The following is a 20,998-nucleotide window of genomic DNA, read 5'->3' as shown; positions in this document are numbered from 1 at the left end:
GAATTCAGACCATGAAATGTTCTTATTCAATAAAAAACATTAGCCTTTGTTACTGGAAATGCTGCAGTGATAATGTTTCAGACATACGAAAGTGAGGGACAAGTAACAGTTTCCTTTTAGTCTCCATTCAGATAGGGCATAGGAGGTCTGCACTCTCTGATAAGTTCAGCTTCTCATGTGCCACATTAACTGACGTGCAAAACCTATCTCTGCACACACAGTAGCTGCTGACCACTGGGATGACCCTGTTTCCCATAGATACTGTTTGTACCTGTTGGGCTCATTTCTCTAGTTATTTCTTAATGACAGAAAATTTGAATATTGCTGTAGTATCTTGTGAAAATACAGTGTTGGGTACATTCCATACTGCTCTATAAACTCAATAAGCACTTGGGTGTTGTGGCAGCTACTGCCTGCCCAGTGACTAGCGGAAGAGTATGCTACTTGTTATGCCAGCATACAAAATTGTCAGCCAAAAGTGTAAAAGCCAAAGTAAATGATTACCAATGATTACGAAAACTTCCTGTTCCAAACATCGTTCACTGGCACATGCGTGGTTTCTTAGCTTATTCAATATCTGCTTTAAGAGGGTGATATTTTAAATGAAAGCATATACAATGTATGTAATGTCTATTGGTAGGATTGTGACACCACTAGTATAGTATAGATCCATTTTATAGCTATTATTTTAAATAGGGTCTATTTCAAATAACAGCAGTAAAAAGAATGGGATTAGATTATCTTTTCTGTTCTTGGATGTTTTTATTAGACAACACATATTGCAATGATTTTACTGCCACCTGTCCACTGATACGTAGACTTTTGAAAAAATTACTGCTGCCCCATTAAGAGATATTTTTAAAAATATATGTGAGAATGTACATTTTCAAGAATCCTAGCTGTCTCTTGGAGAAATTAGAGAAATTACATGCAGCATAAAGGAGTCAGCTGTGGCCCATTATCTTTTATTCATGCTGCTGCTGCTTGTGAATTACCTGCTTGGCAGAGCTGCAGAAGAGTGCTCTGGCATCCAGTAGACTCACGCAGTCACTCCTCCATCAGGGGCCCTCTAAGCAGAGCAGGGGCTCACCTGCATAAAAAATACATGGATACATTCCTTACTTATGTAACAGTGACCACAAATTTGTTTTTGCCGTGACTCTGGAAGCCTTCTTATTTTAAGCGAGACTTTGCTGCAAACACAACACCAATGATTTAGAATCATTATGGGGTTATTCATTGCCGATCAGTTTGGCCATGCCCCTCAGGCTGTTATATCACATATATATGTGATGTATGTTTGTGTTGATAGCATGGGGTAATTGGAATGTACATCCTGCATAATGTAGCACTAGTGGTCACATGCTAATTTCCCACTTAGCCCTTCTGGCTACTCTAAAGAAGCTTCCCTGCTACACAAAAGGCTGTTGTCCCCGTTCACTCGGCCAGCATCTTTGCAGATATGTACAAAACCCCTTCTGCCTGCTGGCTACGTGATCAAGGCTCAGAAGTGAAGAAGCAGAGCAGAAGTAACCAATCTAGTCCACTTCACAGCATCACCACACAACCTCACTATTCACTTGGCTTGAGAGCCAGTGTCAGAGGTGGTTGATAATTTGTTGAAGCTTTGATTTTATCATTTGATAAGAGAAATCTTGTTTTGCTGACTGTCTTTTCAGCCTTTGCACATCTCAGCTATACTGGTCTTAGTACACTGCATGGAGGAGCTGATGCATTTGTAATGATGGGAAGAATCCACCCCTCCCCCATTTATCTAGAGAAATGAGCCTCACATGAGGACACTTACTCTGGACACTTATCTAAATTTTTAAATTGTGTTAAACCAATCTTTGCCATGCAAACAATCATGTGCTCATTTGTTCGAGTTTGGGAGGCCAGCAAACCCTCTCCCACTTTTCATTGGGAAGCTCGTTCCGTGTGAGAAAGTAAATCAAAGGTCACATTCCTGCTCAGTAGTACCATCTGTAGATAAAGGCTGAGCTGTGCAGTGTTGGAGAACAGTCTCCATGTTTTCCACAGATGGATGCATGCCTGGGCCACAGTTTGATAACCCAGTGGAGGGCTATGGACTTTGTCTCAAACTTGGCTCGCAGTCCAAAGCAGAGCAGTAGGCTCAGATTTTTCCTTTATGTGTGTGTGTGTTTGTGTTATGGTGTGTGTATGTGTCTGTGTGTGTCGGTGGTCTTAACCTTACCAACACTCCAGGCGACAAGTGGAGCTGTTGTATGAAATCTCTCTCTTTATGTATTCACCTGTGTGTGTCACACAAACATTTGTAAACTATATTAAGGTGGAATTTAATTGTTTTAAGGCCTCTTTTCATTTTTAAAATTACTTCATAAGTGAATACATAGTGTATTTTGTGCCAGTACTGTACAAATCAAAACAAATTCTATTTGGAAGTAATTTTATGTAGTTGTGTCATTTTGAAAAGAAGTGGCGCATTCATGACTGAAAGTTTTATGATGTTGTTTCTATTGTGTTTCTTATTGAATTCTGTTTATACCACAAATGAAAATGCTGCCGTTAGTCATTACATTAATCTAATGATATTTACTCTTCCTCCCACCCTAGTGAAGCTAATGAAATTTTGCTCATGCTCCACTATAACCTCACACCATTCTGCTGCAGACAGAAAGACCCCTGTCTCCAGGAGCAAGCCTTGAAATCAGATAGTAACTTCACAGGCACCTTTCAGCATGTATCTGGCCTGTCTTTGAGCATTTCAATACAATTAAGGTATATAGTTTAGATTAGGATTAATAAAGTTTGCAGGAACACGGAATCAACATTAAGTTAACATTTAATTGTAATCTTATAAAATCAGGGCTGTGAATTGGTTTAAAGGGACCAGTGTGTAGGATTTAGTGGCATCTAGTGATGAGGTTACAGACTGCAACTTACTGAATATCCCTCCCCCAACCCTTCCAAACAAGTTTTAACTTTTCTCGTTAATAAGTGTGCCATAATCAACAATAAGTTAAAACATTAAGTTAAATTATGACACAAAATACAAAAACATCCATATAGGCCACATGCAACAACATTATCCTTATTATAGTGTGTACGCTCACGTTGTTGTCATTGTAGTTATAGTTATCGTTGTTAGTGTGGATGGCCCTTAAAACTTGACCTTCGACACACATTCTCAAAACAAAGTTCACGTTGAAAAACAAAACCAAACTCTTCTGTCCATGAGGAGTGCCCTAACTCTAGTTTTCTTAGCTAGCCGCGATGCCATTGGCTACCACATCTGAACCGTGGGCCTCTGTGGGAAATATGGGCGGAGGCGCACGCTGTCAGTTAAACTAAAGAAGACAGGCCACATATAAAAGCAGGTACCATGGTTAATGGGCGATTTTAAATGCTGCTGATATGATTCTCCTTTTGCCAGTGTACCAATGACTATGCTAAGACGTGCCAACCGTTGCACGCGTACCTAAGGTTGCCGACCCCTGATGTAGAAGAAAATATATCGGATGTGAACTCTGAGAAAGCACGAAAGGCCATCTTTAGAGCCAGTGTTTGGTTTGTCCTTTCTAAGCTACTGTAGGAACATGGCAGTAAAACATGGTGGGCTTCTTGCAAGAGGACCTGCTCTATTTGTAAATCGAAAAAGCTTATTCTAAGGTTATGAAAAAACACAACATCTCTTATTTGAGATTAAACATGAATGAAAACATACTTATGATTATATTCCATATATGCCTATTTTTCTGCCAATAAATCTCCCAAAATCTTAAACACTGGTCCTTTAATCCAATTCAAGAATATAATTTTAATCATATAACAATGCCATGTAATTGTAAATAACTATACTTCACCAAATGCAAAGAATTGACTTAACTCTGCTCTTTTGCCAGTCTTTTGCGCTGATGATTTTTGAGAGTAAACAACCTCATTCATATGGAAATTCTACTTATCTTCCTCATGATAAAGAGGGGTGGCCACTGTTAATGTGACCTGGGAGAAACAGATAATTCCTTCTCTATTTATGAAGGAACAGTCTGCCTTTCATAAGACCACTACAGTGAAAGGAAATGGGCATAAAATTATCATTAAGTTTTATTTCATGATTACTATCAACATTTGTTATGAATGGGGCTGTATTAATCATTCAATAAGATATGTAAATTTTGACCATTACAGAATGTCAGGCCCTGCATGCATTTCTTCAGCTGAATCATACTTTGCTTCTTACGGATTCTTTTGTAACTGACTTTAACCACTGCCCTTTGCAGATTTTACTGTCACACAAGCTATTTATGTATTTATCACTAAGGATTCAATTTGTGATGCCTCATAATTTGTAGGTCTGATTTACTTTTTGGAGGCAGTCAATGCATTAACAGAGCTGGTGTGTTTCAAAAGTGTATTTTTAATGACTTAGTGAAGCTCATTTCTATTACCAGCTATGGAATGATTTCCTTAAAGAGCTTTGGGCTGAATGGGCACCAGGAGTTTAAGACAGGGGATGTTTATGTTGTCAATCAAGGGCTCAGCAGTGATTAAGACTAATTTCGATCTTAATGAATGCAAATCGGCACATCTGCTATGGTGGGCTAGCTGTCCAGACTCTTCAATTAGCATGATTGATCAATTATCCTCCTGCTGGTAGCTCTAGAAATGGAGGCTGCGGAACATGTGGGGGGGGGGAGCGCGGGGCCTAGCAAGAAAGATGAAAGAGCATAAGAAAAAAAAAATCCAAATCTTTCACTCAGTGAATCACATTCTTTATTTGAGTTCAATAATGGCACCTCGTTTAACTCGAGAAAGGGCTCTAGTTTTAACACACATCTCTTAAATAGACAGTGATGTAGTATTATTGAAAAAAACTGTCATTTTATCTTTGAACCGTTATTCTACTTTTTGACAAAGATAATTATTTCCAGGTTGGTACCCAAAAGGCCAGTTAGAGATCAGATCAGATCCCCAGATAAAAATAGTATTTCACCAACTAACTTACTTCATTTTTTTTAGAAGTTTATACAGAGCTGAACTTGTAATTATGACAGTTTTTGGTTTTGTTTGTGTTCCCATTCTGATACATGAACTTTACATGAACAAAACACAATTTACATCTTGAAAGTGTGTCTGAGTCTTTGATCAGAATTTCTGATCAAGTATTCCTTTGAGAAATGATCTTCAGCAATGCAAATATACTGTCAGTACTGTAGTATAGTGTGCAGCTTGTTTGTGTTGGTTTTAACATGTTTTAAGCCCGAACACTTGAATATCAAAGCACACTGGTGAGACTAGGCCAACTACCAGAGGTAGGTTGTTCTGAGTGTGCATTTATAATTGTGACAAAAAATACATAAAAGGATGGTCAAATGAAGCTCATGGCTGTTCTCATAGAGTATTACATATACGTCAGCTAGTATACACTAGTTATCAAGGCAATATAGGGATGTGGTAAAAAATGATATGATCAGATGAGTCATCCCTCACCATACTCAAGTAGGTGAGTATATGCAAGGTGTACACCAAGAGAATGGTGCAGGCTTGAATGCAGGTGGAGAAGTCAAAAACACATGACCCTCACAGTGCTCTCTGATTTTTCCAGGTGTATGTAGCCACAGGTTAGGAGGTAAAGATGGCATACTCAACTCTCAGTTGGGGTTGGTACGCAAACTGGAGAGGGTCTAAGAGTTGCTTGACCACGGGTCTTCATTATGTGGGAGGTCAGTGCCACCAATGTGAGCCACTGGGACATGGTGTCTTTGGCATAGGAACAAGGCGAGATGTCTTCCACAGCACGTGGACTCTTTGAAGACTCAGGCTCATGATGAAGATGTGGTGAAGCACTCCATATAGCTGGGGGACACTCGACACAGCACTCTGTGGCTGACACCATTGGGGCCTAGAGTCTTTCTTAAGTGGAGTCTCATCAGCTGTTTTCAAACATGGGGTGGAGCCATCAGGCTGAAGAGGGCAGTTAGGCTGTTTGTTTCAGACCAAATTAGGCATTGCGGCACACCTGCACAGGGTTGTGTTGAGGTGCAGGGTGGGGATGTGGACATGTTTATTAGTAACCACTGTGAAACAATCAGAAAATAACGTTTTATTCCTCTCATTCAGCAGCTTTCTCGCTACCTCCATTTGTTCTCTTCATTGACTCTCTCACTTGCTGGTGCTCTCAGCTCACTTGAGCTTTCTCTCTTCTTTTATAAAATGAGTTGGGATAATCAAACAAAGATAGATGTCCTCCCCTCTTCCTAGTAACATGTTTGCACTCCCTCATGGCAGCGCCATATTGCTCTGATCAGTCTGATTGCTGCCTGTGATTGGCCACTACAACGTGATGTGGAGTGTCATTTCTCCAAATGTTGATTTCTGGTTCACTGTAACTTTGAAAGATATCTACTGGATTTGACTAATTTGGATGGTTAAAGTTTCATATTAACCTCAGATAAAATTTACATTTTCTCACAGAAGGCTTGTGGATTTTCTCCCTATCACTTACATTGTAATTGCATTTTAAAAAAAAGATCTTCTAATGGTCAGTATGGACAGGAGGAATGATTATGGCAGAAAAAGAAAAAAACATTTCTGTGTTCATTTGAGCACTATTGTTTTAAGACAGACATGAACAAACTGTTTAAATGTCATTTAATACATTAAGACCAAATAATAATAATTATTAGTTTTAATTAAGTGTTTGGTTAGTGGTTCAAGTCTCAAGATGAACATGCTTTTGTGTTTTATTATTTTATTCCTTTTCACAAAAAATAGTCTGCTGCCATTTTTAGAGAGGTAATATAGCAAATGAATGAAACATTTTTATCTAGGGCTGATTACACTTGATGTATTATTATAGTTATTTAAGAAAGCTAGATGAAACAACAAAATACAAATTAAGATTTTTGAAAACATTTAAATCAAATATCAGATTGGAAATATTTTAATTTCACTCCATTGGGACCCAAACATTTAAAAAAAAGAGAGAGAGAAAATGGTAAAGACAAGCAGAAAGTTGGTCTGTTAAGAAGTGTAAATGTTGTCTTCCTTATGGTGTAGAACAAATATAGCACATATATATTTTAAAGGTTAAATTACTTCATTGTCAAGTCTCTGTAACACCATCACCTACACCACCCGCAGCTCTTCGGCAGTATCTCTATACTTCAGTCTCCCCACTACTCCATTAGCATATTGCTATTCTCCTTTTTGATATTTCACCATTGAGCTCATAGCAGCAATGATGAGAAATCCCTTTCAAGCTAAATCAAATGTCACTTCTATTGACATAGTCTTATTGGGTTGATGTTGATTTTCCAGGTCTTTCCAATATATGTATATATGAAATTTTCTGCCAGCCCATTTTAATATTATGTGCAGTTTTGGGCTCCTGTGATTTATTGGAGTGATATTAATATGGTTTTCCATATTTTTATTTTGACTTTAGGCCACATACAACGCTGTAGATAAGTATGATGATATTATGTTTGGGTGCTTTAGTTTTTAAATTAATGGATAGGCAGGTTCTCTGTGATGCTGCTTTGTAATGAGGAGGAGGTTGTATCCTCTCTGTGTTGCCACATGAATATGAAGCCTGTCAGTCTTCAATCTGTTATCTCTGGAGGGGATGGTAAAGTAACAGCACGGGCAAGCATTAATTTGTGTTTCTATTATCGCCTCTTCATTCGGTGCTCATATAAATTCACAATGTTATGAAGAGGAGCTACATCCTATTTCTGCGTGTGCGTACAAAGTGTTTTGTATACCTGAAATCAAGCACTTAACATTTGGGACTATGTTTCAGATCATGGCCCTATTCCATAAAGCAGGATTACCAAATAAGCCAGGCTTCTTTTGGTAGTCTGGCTCATTGTTTTTTGTGATCATATGTTTAAATTCACTGTAGAAGTGTGCTGGAGACTGCTGCTTCTGTGTGGCTCTTTTGTGGTGGATTTTGTCATTGTGAATCTATTTGATCTGTGTTCGACATCGTAGGCTGCTCATGAATAGCGTGCACACACAATTAGTCTGAATACTTGAGCCTGTCTTCAATTAGTTTGATTGCGTGAATGTGGATCGGCCTTTATGGAATCGCTTTAGCCTGATCTCATTTGTTAGGCTCATTCAAGTCAGGTGTTAGACAAAAAGCGCTGCTTTTCTGAGCTTACTTTATGGAACGGACCCCAGGTCCAGAGTTCTAGAGCTGACATGTGTTGCTCATCAAAACAAAAAAACTGGCTAGCAGCACCTATTTTCAGAGTGATAGTGAAAACAAAAAGAAATCATGACAGTCATTTTTAAGCCACATCTGATAATTTTGCTACAGTTATTCACACACTGCTGTAAGCCACTTTGAGCCATTTTCAGAATAACGAAATAACAAGATAAAGCCTAATGATGATATTGCTTGTTATCTATTATGATATCTCTGATGGAGTAGTCTGGTGAGAGTTGTCTGAAAAGTCTTTTCAGCCTTGCCTCAGTGAGGGAAGCAGTATTAATGGTTCTGTTGCTAGCAACATGCTGGGTTTCAAAGTGCCCCTTTTTATAGGACAAGGACTTCTTTTCCTCTGGGCTTTTAGTGAAAAAGGGTCACCAGTCCTCTTTTGTAGTTTTCTGAGTGTAATGAAACAGTTGTGGTAATGTTCATATGAGTGTATCACAGACTGTTCTGTAATATGTGTCCTCTGCACTGAAACTGATATACAGTAACCGTTACCTGACTGCCAAGTAATAGCTTTTGATTTTAAAACAGAAACATTAATTATGATTTTTGGAATTAAAATGTTCATAACCAGCAGTATCTCCCAGTCAACAGTTTTTCTTGGAATTGCTCAATGGCTTAACTCCATTATAAAATTGAGTTTTTCTGTGCATTTTAAATCCACCTCGTATTACATCTCATTGCTTTATGATGTCTCTGCTCTCCAGTGTGTGACGCTTGTTACTTGGTTACTGCTAACAGATTTTTGCTTTTGACACAGGGCTTCATTGACGTCAGAGCTTGATTTTCACCTTTTTATCTATGTTGCATATGTCTCATTTCATGTCTTTATAGAGTACATAATGAAAGTAGACGGAACAACAAAAGACCACAATGGTGGCTTATTATGAATATTAATTTCCATTGACACTAATGAGTTAATACTCTAAGGTCTAAAATGAGATATACTGTATCCCAGGATGGAACTAACAGTTTATTCACCAAAGAGAAAAAGAAATGATCTCTTTTTTAATGTTCTCTGTGTTTTCTACCTATTCAAAGATTGTGCATGTCTGTTTTAAAAAGATGTGAAATATCTCACTTCTATAGAGCATTTCCTGGAACCAGTACTTAGATGGCAGTTGTAGATGGTAGTTGTAGTTGATGGCAACTGCCATCAACTACAACCACTGCATTTGAATTTAATTATTTGGAGCTTCAGCATTGCAAATAGTGTGAAAGCAACTAAACATGTCTTAACCATGACATAATAAACCCAACATGACTGCAGATAGAAAGACAAACAATGAGCTGTATCCAACTGTCATACATGTCAGTTTTCCTCTACAGAAGTTAATGTTTGTTCAACATGATGGACATAGTTTCTCTTATCCCACATCATGGAGAAAGACTGAACCTCCACACCAAGCACAGCAGAGTTTGACCTGGCTCCTTAAGTTTTATTTATTTATTTATTCATATATTTTTTCAAAATCTGTTTTTCTCAAGAAATCTGCTTATATTCATACTGACACTTCCGTCAGTTCAGAGTAGAGAAAAAGTGGGCTTTTTCATCTTTGTGAGACAGCTCCACTTGTCTCACAGAAATGAAGATGTCTTGACACATCACTTGTCTCCCATTGTTCGTACTAACAGAAAAAGACAGTGTACAGTGAAGCTCTGAGGTTCAGTATTTTGTTTATAGTTTGCAAATTGATGTTGTTAATGTTTACATAAATTAAACTTGATTATCCTTTACAATCGACGTTACATGGAAATGCTTTTTATTTGTTTTGATAGTTTAAGCTTTTGTGATCATATTTAAGACTGCCTTCTTTTTCTATATGCTAATTGTTGCTGGTTGTGAATGTGCTGCAAGGTAATGAGTAAATATTAGTACATTATCTGCTCTTTTAACAGAGAAGTGTAAGCCGCTACTAAGTCACTGATCTGGCATGTTGGCTGTAACATGCAAGATATTCTTTGACCTCAATTGATTCATTGATGTAGTACTTGTCGAGATACAACTAAAAGTAGATGTCAAAGAAAGAAGACAACAATGTGGTGAATCCAACATTAAAATTTGGAAGTACTGTTTCATGCATTAAAACTATTGCAACTATTTAAGCAAGCAATGTGTGTTTGTTTATAGTATATTTTATACTATAAGCCAATGGATGTAGCAGCATTGCAGGGCAGAACACAACATCAAAATAACTTTCTGCGGTAACAACGTGTTGGATGGCATACTACAATATGTAGCCTCTCAAACTGACACCCAACCATATACCTGTCTGGTATGAGCCACATGAAATAGGTCAGACACTGAGCTGACCTAATTTGGTTTTTCATTACTGTTTGAGCCACAGGTATACTAGTTATGTTAAAGATCATTAAAACCACAAGCCAAGAGTCCTGTGTTTTTCTGTGACCTTGTGGGCTGAACGGCAGAAATGAGACCTTTCTTTGCTGCACAGCGGCTTCTGTGAGTTAGCTTGTGCAACAACCAGCTTGCCCTTGTGCCCCCCTCCTCCCACTGTGCGTGCTGTGTGGCCAACCCCTCCTGCCCAGGGGCGAGGACAGAGCAAAGCCTGCTGGGATAGGGGCTGGGGACTGGGGGTTAGCTGGCACCGTGCCACCTTCCCCTGGCAGCCTGGCCTGACTGGGGGCAAAGAGGGAAGCTGCTGTGTCTCAGATTGATGAGGACAGGTCTTGGTATAGAGTGTTGCAGAACAGACATCCTGCTGGCATACCATGCCCTCTCTGCCGCACGCCCCCCAGCCCTTCGTACTTGCCTTATCGGAACTCCTAATTGTCCTTATGAATATTTTAGAGGCGAGCAGGAATGGGAGTTCAGGGTTGGGGGTATGGTTTCAAGGGCCCTGACAGCTAATGATCCACTCAATGACCAGAGAGAGAGAGGGAGAGAGACAAAGAGACAGAGTAAAATGGTCAGAAAGGTTTTCAATAATGTGCATGTTAATGTTTTTGTCTGGATTGTAATATCTTTTGATCAGTTTTTAATGTGTGCCACCTTTTCTGTCTGTGGAGTGGGACAGAGTCTGCGTTCTCATTCCTTTTAATCTTTAGATAAAGATGACATTGGTTTGCCTTTATCCTCAATTTGTAGTTTAATTCCCTCTCGTCTATGACTGAAAATATGCTGTCCGCTGATTGAGACTGTTCTCTCTGACTGTGGCAGCTAATAGCTTTGTCACATCAGTCATTCACCACAGTCTCAGAGCAGAAAGCTCTGAAGGGACTGCTCGCTGCACAGCAATTGCCTCTTATCCAGTAAAATGGGTGGGCTATATTTAATTGGCAATCTAGTCGGTCAAATGCAGGTAATCATTTGAAGTATACAAAATGGAATAAGATGAGTTTGCTCCCATATGTATCACTCCTTTAGATTGAGCAAGCATGACTCACTTTGGATTCATGAGCCAGTCTGACTTTGAGCTCTGGGTCCATTGTAGTCTGTCCATTGTCATTGTAATGTCAGATGGGATCCAATCTCACTATGTATATTGTTTTCCTAACAGCTGCAAGACAACAATATTAAAATAAAATACAGACAGTTGAGTTGAGAGTTTGCCCCCTCCCACAGCTCTTCCTGTACATGAGTATCTAGACAATAGAGTGAGCAAAAGGAAGGACATGAATCCAGCCTCATATCCTGATATCAGTCCACTCAGTAATGTGTAATGGTCATGAGAACAAATAAGATATGTCTGGGAGGTTCTTTATCTGATAGTCCAACTCACAACATGTGGAGGGAAATGGTAGAGAAGCTTCCTACATTACAGTAACCTAGTGCTGGGCCATGGTGTACAGTGCCTGAAGACCACCATGGTGGTAGTGAAAATCTCTTAAGATGTTATATAAGAGCAGAAATATTCCTTAGCAGATAAAAGCTTTCCTATCAGCCGCCTCCCAATGCTGATTTCCTAGTGCGTTCACACTCAAAGAAGCCCTTTGATAAGCACATTAGATGGAACTGCCTGGACACAATAGTGATGTCATGAGGATTAGCACGCTACCTTGCTTAGTGTAGCAGCGGGCACAAGGGCTAATTCACAGCCCTGCAGGGTGAGAGGCTAGGACTCCCGACTGAAATGAGGTGAAGGGAGGCAGCTGCACAACAAGCAGTTATATTATAGTTTCTATGTACTTTAGACTGGAAGGCTGGAATAAACACAACATGCATTAAACTTTCATGATGTCTCCACTTTTGGAACATTTTGTGTCATTTCCTGCTGTATTGCCATTACATTAGAAACTGTGTTGCTGTTGAGGGGCCTGTAATCAGAGCTGTGGTGCACCAGTCATAGGTCAGGTGGTGCTCTACCACTGGTGAAAGCTACTGTAAGTATAGCCTTTTGCTGTGATTCTGGCACACTGGAGAAACTATAGAAATAGCCTCTTCATGCCTTCCTTTCAGCCATCTCCCCCACAATTTTGAAGCTCAGCTTTTATACCTAACCACTATCTTTCTCCTTTTCACCCTGCCTTCAATTCACGTACACTACTGTACAGTACATGAATAAGTTAAATGCAGAAAGCGCTCTTGACACGAGAGAGGAAGAACATCACAGTGAAATGGTTTTCCAAGACACACAGCAGAGTAAATTGCATGGACCCATTCCACTGAAAGTACTTCTCAAGGAACAGGTGATGTAGGTGGCTTATGCAATGGTTTTAGATTTATTTTTATCCATGGAGTAGTGTTTGCTTCAGTATAAAAAAAATAATAAAGATGTGTGTATGACGCAAAGTTTTAATGTAGGATCCAAAAATGGACATAATGTAGGCATGTTTTAAATATTGGAACATCTAAAAGTGCTGTCATATATATATTATATGTGTGTTCGTTGTCAAGAATGATATTTAATAGAATTAACATTGACAATGTACATGGTTTGTAAGCCTTTTTTGTGCTGTATCTTTCTGTACTGGACATACTGCAATTATTGTACTGAATGTTCCCCATGGTTACAGCAAGGTTAATAGTCAGGGCTCAGGTGGAGATGACAGATAGATGTTTTCTTCAGGACAAGGAAGCTTCAAGGCCCTCTGCAATAGAAACTGCTTTTTAAAGAGAAGTAGTATTACACAGGCAAACTCACGGACACACATGCATGAATACACACATGGGCACATGGACAATAGTGCCCAGTTGGTTTGACGTCAGCCACTCAGTCTCATTTTTATTTGAAGGGCCAAATTTCTATCAATACAGGTTTGGACTGCTGTGAGAAAATAGCAGCTGGCCTTGTTCCCACTCATCTTTGTGTGCCTCTCAGAGCCTTGTGAATAGATTACACAAGTTCCCTTGTCTATATGCTCTGCAGCCCCCCTCACACAACACACAGTCCATATCTTTCATCAGAAATGCTACTGAAAATCCCAACCTCAGCTGCATTCACATCCAGCCAACTTCACTTTACAAAGTACAACCCCCACAGCTTGATCCAACATTTGAGAGGTGTTTTGAAACTGCTATTGATGATGTAAAAAGAAGTTGTCTTTTTCTTTTGCATCTTGATTGTATAGTAGGTTTTCCCTTTTCTAGGTCAGAACTGTAATGTCTAGTGAAATCTGTCGCGCTGTCATGTAAGAGTAAAGTTGATCTGAGGTCAGGCGGCCTTCAGGGCTCCATGTGGTCCCTTCTATGGCTATGTCTCTGCGCGGCTGCCTCTGATTGGCCGGCATGGGGAGCCAGGTCTTGACAGGTGTTTGGAAGAGAGACACCTGTTTGGCCATGTGCTGATTTAGTGATCCATTTACTGGGAGCTGTGGGCAGTGTCTATGGGACACCCAAAACATGCCAAGTCATTTAACAAAGAATTACAGCCATGCTCTCCCAGGCCTTCAGTTTCTTATATGCATAAAAACACCATTGAGATGATTAACTGTTTTATTTTACTAATGGACACCAACTGTCATGTATACAAAACACCTTGCATCACAGTCTTTTTTTAAGATAAGTATTGTCATGATTCGAGTTGTGTGTCATGGTGTAGATCTGAGTGCTGGCTGTCCTCATCTGCTGCTATCTGGTTCCCGCTTACCCACTGTGCTGCTGCAAGCCCTCCCTAAATGGCTAGGGCCAGTGGGTGAGGCATATTGAAGGCTGGCCAGGCTTGTTGTGAAAGTAGAGCAGCCCTGCCCATCTCGCACACAGCCGTGCCCGACCAGTCCAACCGACATACTCCCATAATGAGCAGGTTGGAACTTAAATTTGCAGGTTCAGATCAGATCTTTGGCTCATTGGTGGAGAAAGTGCATAGTTTAACCCCAGTAAACACAGGCCTTTCACGGCCTGAACTAAAGAGGGCTCGTTCTGTAAACAGGAAATGAACCAGCAAGGCGTTTTCTTAGAATGAGAAGAATGCCACTGCTTTGTACCACACCAAGCTGCAATGCATCTGTGGTACAGTGCTGGCCATTCATTACCCAGAGGACCTCTCTCTCTCACTCTCCTCTGGGCATTGTGGACACTTATGTCTGAGGAGATGTGGGCGCTTCTCTGAACTTCCTTATTTCGGTGTCAGCTGTGCACAGCATCACATTTATGTCTGTGCAATGTAGATTAACAGTTTTTGTGCCCCAACATATACGTTTCTCAAATATTTTATGCACGTAAAATGTAGGACACAATGAGGGATTTATTGCCTGATTTTAATGATCAATAATACTATGCAGGGGTCTCATAGAGCTATGGCAGTTTTAGGAAATGTGACTTACACTGAGGTTGTGGTGAGCAGCTCTGGGTTAGCCACATTGTCTGCACAGACCTAAACGTACTGTCACACCGCTGTCAGAGGATGTAGCAGCTGTAGAAATACCCCCCTCCCCACATATACACACACACACCAAAGTCACACACTCTCACACCCAACACAGTACACATTCCTACACCTATAGTTTCTCTTTCTCTCTCTTCCTCTTTACTAACACACACTCATATTTTCTACTTTGTTGAGTGATGGAGACAAGAAACAGAGAGTAAGGTCTCATTAGTGTGTGTAGGTTCCTCTCCTCTGGCTCACACTCTGACCCCTACATCCACAGGAGTCAGTGACCTTCCTGTAGACACAAGGCCTTCAAGGCAGCCCACAGACAGGGCAGGGCGCTGCTGTGGACCTGCAGCAGCCTGATAGAGGAACCCTGAGAGCCACACATAAATCATGTTTTGATGTACGCTGCCTTGATATCACAAGCTGTCACATGCTGTCAGCGAGTCTTGTTAACACTGCTATTCAGAGCTGTAATGAGGAGCAGAGAACAGCCTGTATGAAAGTGAGCAAAAGAGCACACTGTTTATTTGTTTAGTTGTATGACGTTTGTTTTAGTTAGAATAGGCTCTTTATAACACCACATCACACCACCCTATTTACTTATGAGCACTTTGCTTTTACAATAATTGCACAATTTCATGCTCAAATAAGCATCTTTGACCACGTCGTTTGATAATCCATTTTATTCCCCACATGCATTAACTTTGATAAGATCAGACGAGTGATAACCGTACTGAATTACAGACTGGAGCTCACAAAAATGCTCTGCCGTAGGATCTTCTTATGCAGGGGTTTCTTTCAGCAGGGTGGCTTATGATAACTGAAATATAATAAAAAATGCGAACTCACACACACACACACGCGCACACACACACACACGCATAAAAAGAGAAGGAAGAACACAGAAGGACAGAAGCAGGACTGAGAAGGAGAGAGAAAGAGAGGAAAAGGGAGGAGGACAATATTTTGTTTCTCTGAACACTTCTGAAGGGTGAAAGGATATGGAGTGACATTTCAGTTTCCCTTTGGTAGAGAGCCATGTATTGAACTACAGTTTAGCTTTGCATTGGTGTAACAGCTGCTAATGTTTTACTGTTATGAGAAAAACAATGAAGGACATACATGTAATAATTGAATAATTGCTTGATTTATATATTTTTAGTAGTAATGTATAGGCAACAACACAAAAACACAGCCACATCTTGTATGCTGTTTCTATTCAACTGTGCAATTTCATTTCAGAAATTGAGAAACAAAGGCCATAATGACTGTGCTAGTCCTGATCCTGATGACTGTTTTGGGCACAGCCCCCTCATGGACGACCATTTCGGCAAACTAAGCGAAGAGAGTGATTTAATGTACAAGCGCTGTGGTGTAAGTACTTCCTTTGTCCCCTGCTATTTTGTGTTGATTCCTGTCTTTATGTTGATGTTCACTACAGGCGCTAAACAAGAAAGAACACAGAGGTTGTGATAGCCCGGACCCCGATGCCTCATATGTCCTCACTCCTCACACAGAAGAAAAATATAAAAAAATTAATGAGGAGTTTGATAATATGATGAGAAATCATAAAATCGTAAGTACTGTAAATGCAACATTTTTGCTTGGCTTTGTGGCACAAAGGATTCTTACTCTTTTTTCATTTAACTTTTTCCTCTTTTTGTTACTCCCCCCGCCCCCAGAACCTCTGTCAACTTCTTTCAGAACTACTCTAGCTTAAGATTAATGCCCCCCTCTTCTGGGTGTGCATTTGTTTCTTACGTTGATTTGTTCTGCAACTGATATTTTGGCACACCCTGATAAGATCACATTTCATTAACAGGTGAAATGTTGCATGCTTCTGCTGGAAAGATTACACCCTACTATCATGGTTATGTTATCATAAATTCAACAGCAGTTGCTATTTAAACACATCAGGAGATTACAGTAAATACTTACTCATGTAGTGGTTATCACAAAGATCTGCAGGTTCTGTTATTTAGGGGTGGGTTTTTTTCACCTCATAGTGTAACAAAAATAAATTAACACAAATGATTCATTTTCACAGTTCCTTGATAATGTAATATGTAATATGTAATGTAATTTCCCCCTTTAAATCTTTCTATCACCTCTCTCTCAAAGTATTCTAGCATTAAATATCTCCTTTTACTCCTGAACTGTTCCAGCAGCACTGTGTTCACAGAGCACAATAACACTACACTATCATTTAGCATCTTCCCTCTCCTTCATCAAATACCACACTGGCTCACTCACTAAAATACCACAAATCTTTTGTGATCTTATCATGCGTGACAATATTAGAATCGTGCAAGAACATAGTGCTTACTAAGCAGTAGTTTTCTCTATGTTCCTGACATGAAGAGCATCACTTTGCCATTAACAAACTAATGATAACACTCGACTGGCCCACTGGATAATGCTATGATGAAATGTTCTTACTGCCACCTGTCATTCTCACTTATGCTTTGCACAGTCAGCACTTTTTTTTGAGGTAAATGCAAGTGAGTCATGATTCTTGTAGCTGTGAATCCCCACTACCCTTCTGCTGTGCTGAGAAATGTATTATACACTAGTGTTTCAAAAATATGTTGTCAGTGCTGACTGCTGCAATGCCAAAGTGATCACCTAAATGCATGTTTTTGGATTTTTGTTTTTCATGTTTTGTGTGTGCTGCGGTAGCACTGAAGATTGTGTGTTTTCTGTATGTATGCTGTTAACCAGAATAAACTTTTTTGAAGGTTGTATGGTGTCACTTGATAATCCTTAAATGTTTTTAGAATATTATTTTATATAAATAAACTGCAGAGCTTTAAAACATTCATTTTTAAAATATGTTGTGTCCCTTTTACAGGTTTTTGTGTGATCTGTGTGATTATTTTGTGAATCTATTTATTTATTTGAGCTTACCTTCAAGGGTAGCTCTCTGTTAATGATACCATGACAACCGCTGACCTATCATCATCAGGCCTTGGATTCTGTGTGAGTTTGTGTGTAAATATCTGTGTGTGTGTTTGTCTCCCTTTTGCAGCCCACAGCATTGCCTCAGCAGAACTTCTCGATGCATGTGGCAGTGCCCGTATCCAATCCTAATGCCATGTACCAGCCAGGAGGGACTCTGGGCAGCCAGGCCCTGGCAGCAGCCACAGCCTCTCTGAGTGACAGTGGGATGCTATCCCCTCCACAGGCCTCTCTGCACAGGAATGTGGGCTCTAGTGGAGGTCCCCAGAGGCCCACCAGTGCAGGCAGTGCAGGTTAGTGGACAACAAAGCCATTCAGTTGGTCAATGTGTCAGACTGAGGATGATCCAGACCACTCATCACTCAAACAATTAAAATTAAAATTTTTGTTTGTAGTTGAAAGCTGATGGTGGTTAACATTGTTTTCTGCCAAAGTGTCTTTTTTTGTTTTGGGTGTGGCATATTAAGAAAATTCAAAATCAACTTATATTGGAATAGTTTGCCATTTTGGGAATGTTTATTAACTTTTTAAATTAAGTAAGCTGAGAATAAGATAAGATACTTTATCGTCATGATATGCACACAATGACATTTTGCTTGGTGACTCTTAGACCAGCGGCAATAGGCAAGGTAAAAGGTTTAAAAAAACAAGATAAAAACAAGGACAAACAACATTTAGTAGAAATAAGTGAGGTGGCATGTTGATGCCACTCTCATGTCTGTACATGAGAGTGGCTCTAGTAGTATAGCTCTGCCCAGAGGTAATTAGCCTAGCCTTGCATAAAGCCTAGACGCAGGGGAAACCGCTTACAGCAGCCTGACTCCATGCAATGCTCAAAAATGTAACTTCTCTAAAACTCACAAATTATCACATTTTATCTTGTTTGTACTCAAACAACAGTGTAACAGTGACAATTTGTGGTTTTAAAGAGTATTTTATCCTATACTATAACTATTTTAAAAACTATTAACAGTTTGTGTGCCCAGCACTTCTCTGAAAATCTACACTGATTGTCTAGCATGTATACATAGGGTCAAATTGTGTCTTGAAGGTAACTTTTTGTGTTGTGTCCTATGTATATAATGTCATTGACACTTTTTACAAAATTGCATTAGATGTAAGGGACTTACAAGTTAAGCAGTCATGTCATACTAACACCCTTTAACTGGTATTTGTGTATATATATTTTTTTCACACCCTCAGAATTGTTCATCATCACACCTTTTACTGTATCAGCACTGCGGAAAAATGATGTCAGTCTCTGCTAGTACTTGTATGACTGGTGACTCAGTCAGTCCAGATGGCTTTTGCAAGATTCAGCTCCACTGCATATGAGGCACATGCAAAAAGGTGTGAAGTGCCTCATTCAAATCTAACCACAGATCAGAACTGGCTGACACCTTCTCACTTGTAGGGGGTTTACTTGATGATCACCATTATTTCACAATAACATCTCATTCTTGATTGTTCACTGCAAGGTCTTAATTGTTTGTTGTTGTTTTTTAGCATATTTTAAAATATGTTAGCAAAGATTTTAACTTCCAGGTTCATGTGAAATTGTAGCTCTGTATGTTTTGATTTAAGGATGTTTCTTGAAAGCGTTTAGTGTCATGGTGGAATATTCTTACAACAGTTAATAGAGGCTCTGGTCAATGCTTGATTTCCAAGAGACTGTTGCAGGTGCTCATAGAGGAATGTGCCATTTTAAACCTTATAAACAAACACCATGCTGAACAAAGCTTGATGTTGTTCTATTTAATCACATTTTGAACATTTCCCCACCATGAGGACACTTGTGAGGGAACATGCCTACCTTTTATATACTCTGAAGATTGATCTACATGACATTTTCATGTTTGGTCTGGCATCTCCATCACATGCTCTGCTAGTTTGCAGAAGGATGCAGATGGTTAATCATATCACTCTGTGCATCTCATTAAGTGGCATGCTGGATACCACAGACCTTTGAGTGCCAAGTGGTGCGGGCTGCAGCCCAGCGGGTAAGTCCTCCCGGAGAGATTCATTAGCTCTCTGTAGCTCTGCCCAATAGGCCTCCTGCTTTGCACACGAGCTGGATAGTTGCGTATCCATCTGTGATTGGTTCAAGGCAGTTGTCATTATCATTTACTGATAGTGCCTTTGCCTGACTATATTTTCGCTGCATGCTAAGGGGATACATCCTCTCAACAGAGGAAATGTATGATATGCTTGTTAAATGCATGCATGAGAGATGGAAAATGGTTCAGCAGCATTCAGACCGTGAAGTGTTTGTGCTTGAAAAGGGTAACCAGGCGAGGCAATTAGCTGTCCAACTGACATTGGCAGGTAAATAAATGCAACGTTTCCTTTAAACTTGTCACCTCTACGCAGCCCTCCCTCCTCCTGTTTCCTTCCCTCTATTGACAGGTGCATCTGTTTCTCCCCCGCTACCCTGGCAGCCCTTATAAGGCTGGAGAGGGTCTGTAAGATGCCTAGACCAGCATAACCCTGTAGGTATTCGGGCCATGACATCCCACTAAGTCCTCAGTACACAATGACCGGACAGGCTGTCATGGCTGCAATGTGCTGTGTGAGAGGCCGAGGCAGGTGGAGTTTAACCCTTGTAGCTTATGTTCTCCATATAGTATTTCTGACTAAATGCACAATATTGTTACCAAATGGTCCATCGCTTTTGGAAGACCACAAGAATGGTATATTTTCTTAGGTTTTGATGACACAGCAGAAGACCACTTTCGTCAGTTTGCAGTTAGCATTATGAGGAGAGTGCAGGGTAAGTTTTAAGTTTGGGGTGTGGTCCCGGGTCAGGGCAGAGTTAGGATCCTCTGCCAGTGGGTGTCAGCGTTTGGCACAGTATGAGCATGCTGCAGCTGTTGTTTGTACCAAGTGTGTAGAACAGCAGAGACTACAGGGAGGAGAAACCTCTCCAGCCCTGCTGTCAGATGACCATTCCTGACATAGCTCTGATTTTTCACAAGTTGCAGCTCTGACCACAGCAGAAGCCTTTCAAAATTGCCAGATGGAAGATGTGTCGTGTGATATCTTCTCCCCTGTTCGA

General features: G+C 40.0%; 1 protein-coding gene across 6 annotated transcripts in view; it reads left to right on the top strand.

Annotated features, from left to right (window-relative positions):
- Nucleotides 1–20,998, top strand: part of mef2aa (myocyte enhancer factor 2aa) — a 60,301-nt gene that overhangs the window by 27,513 nt on the left and 11,790 nt on the right. For 3 of the 6 annotated variants that reach the window (XM_053318809.1, XM_053318811.1, XM_053318808.1), the window contains 2 exons: nt 16,427–16,561; nt 18,014–18,236. In XM_053318809.1, the coding sequence (XP_053174784.1) occupies nt 16,427–16,561; nt 18,014–18,236 (358 nt within the window). Of the gene's footprint in view, nt 1–16,227; nt 16,360–16,426; nt 16,562–18,013; nt 18,237–20,998 lie in introns of all 6 variants that reach the window. The other 3 variants (XM_053318812.1, XM_053318810.1, XM_053318814.1) reach the window with 2 other exon arrangements.

This window comes from Scomber japonicus, chromosome 5 (assembly GCF_027409825.1).
Source record: "Scomber japonicus isolate fScoJap1 chromosome 5, fScoJap1.pri, whole genome shotgun sequence".
Taxonomy (NCBI): Eukaryota; Metazoa; Chordata; class Actinopteri; order Scombriformes; family Scombridae; genus Scomber; species Scomber japonicus.
Note: the sequence above shows the minus strand (reverse complement) of the source record. Positions and strands in the feature narration are given on the sequence as shown.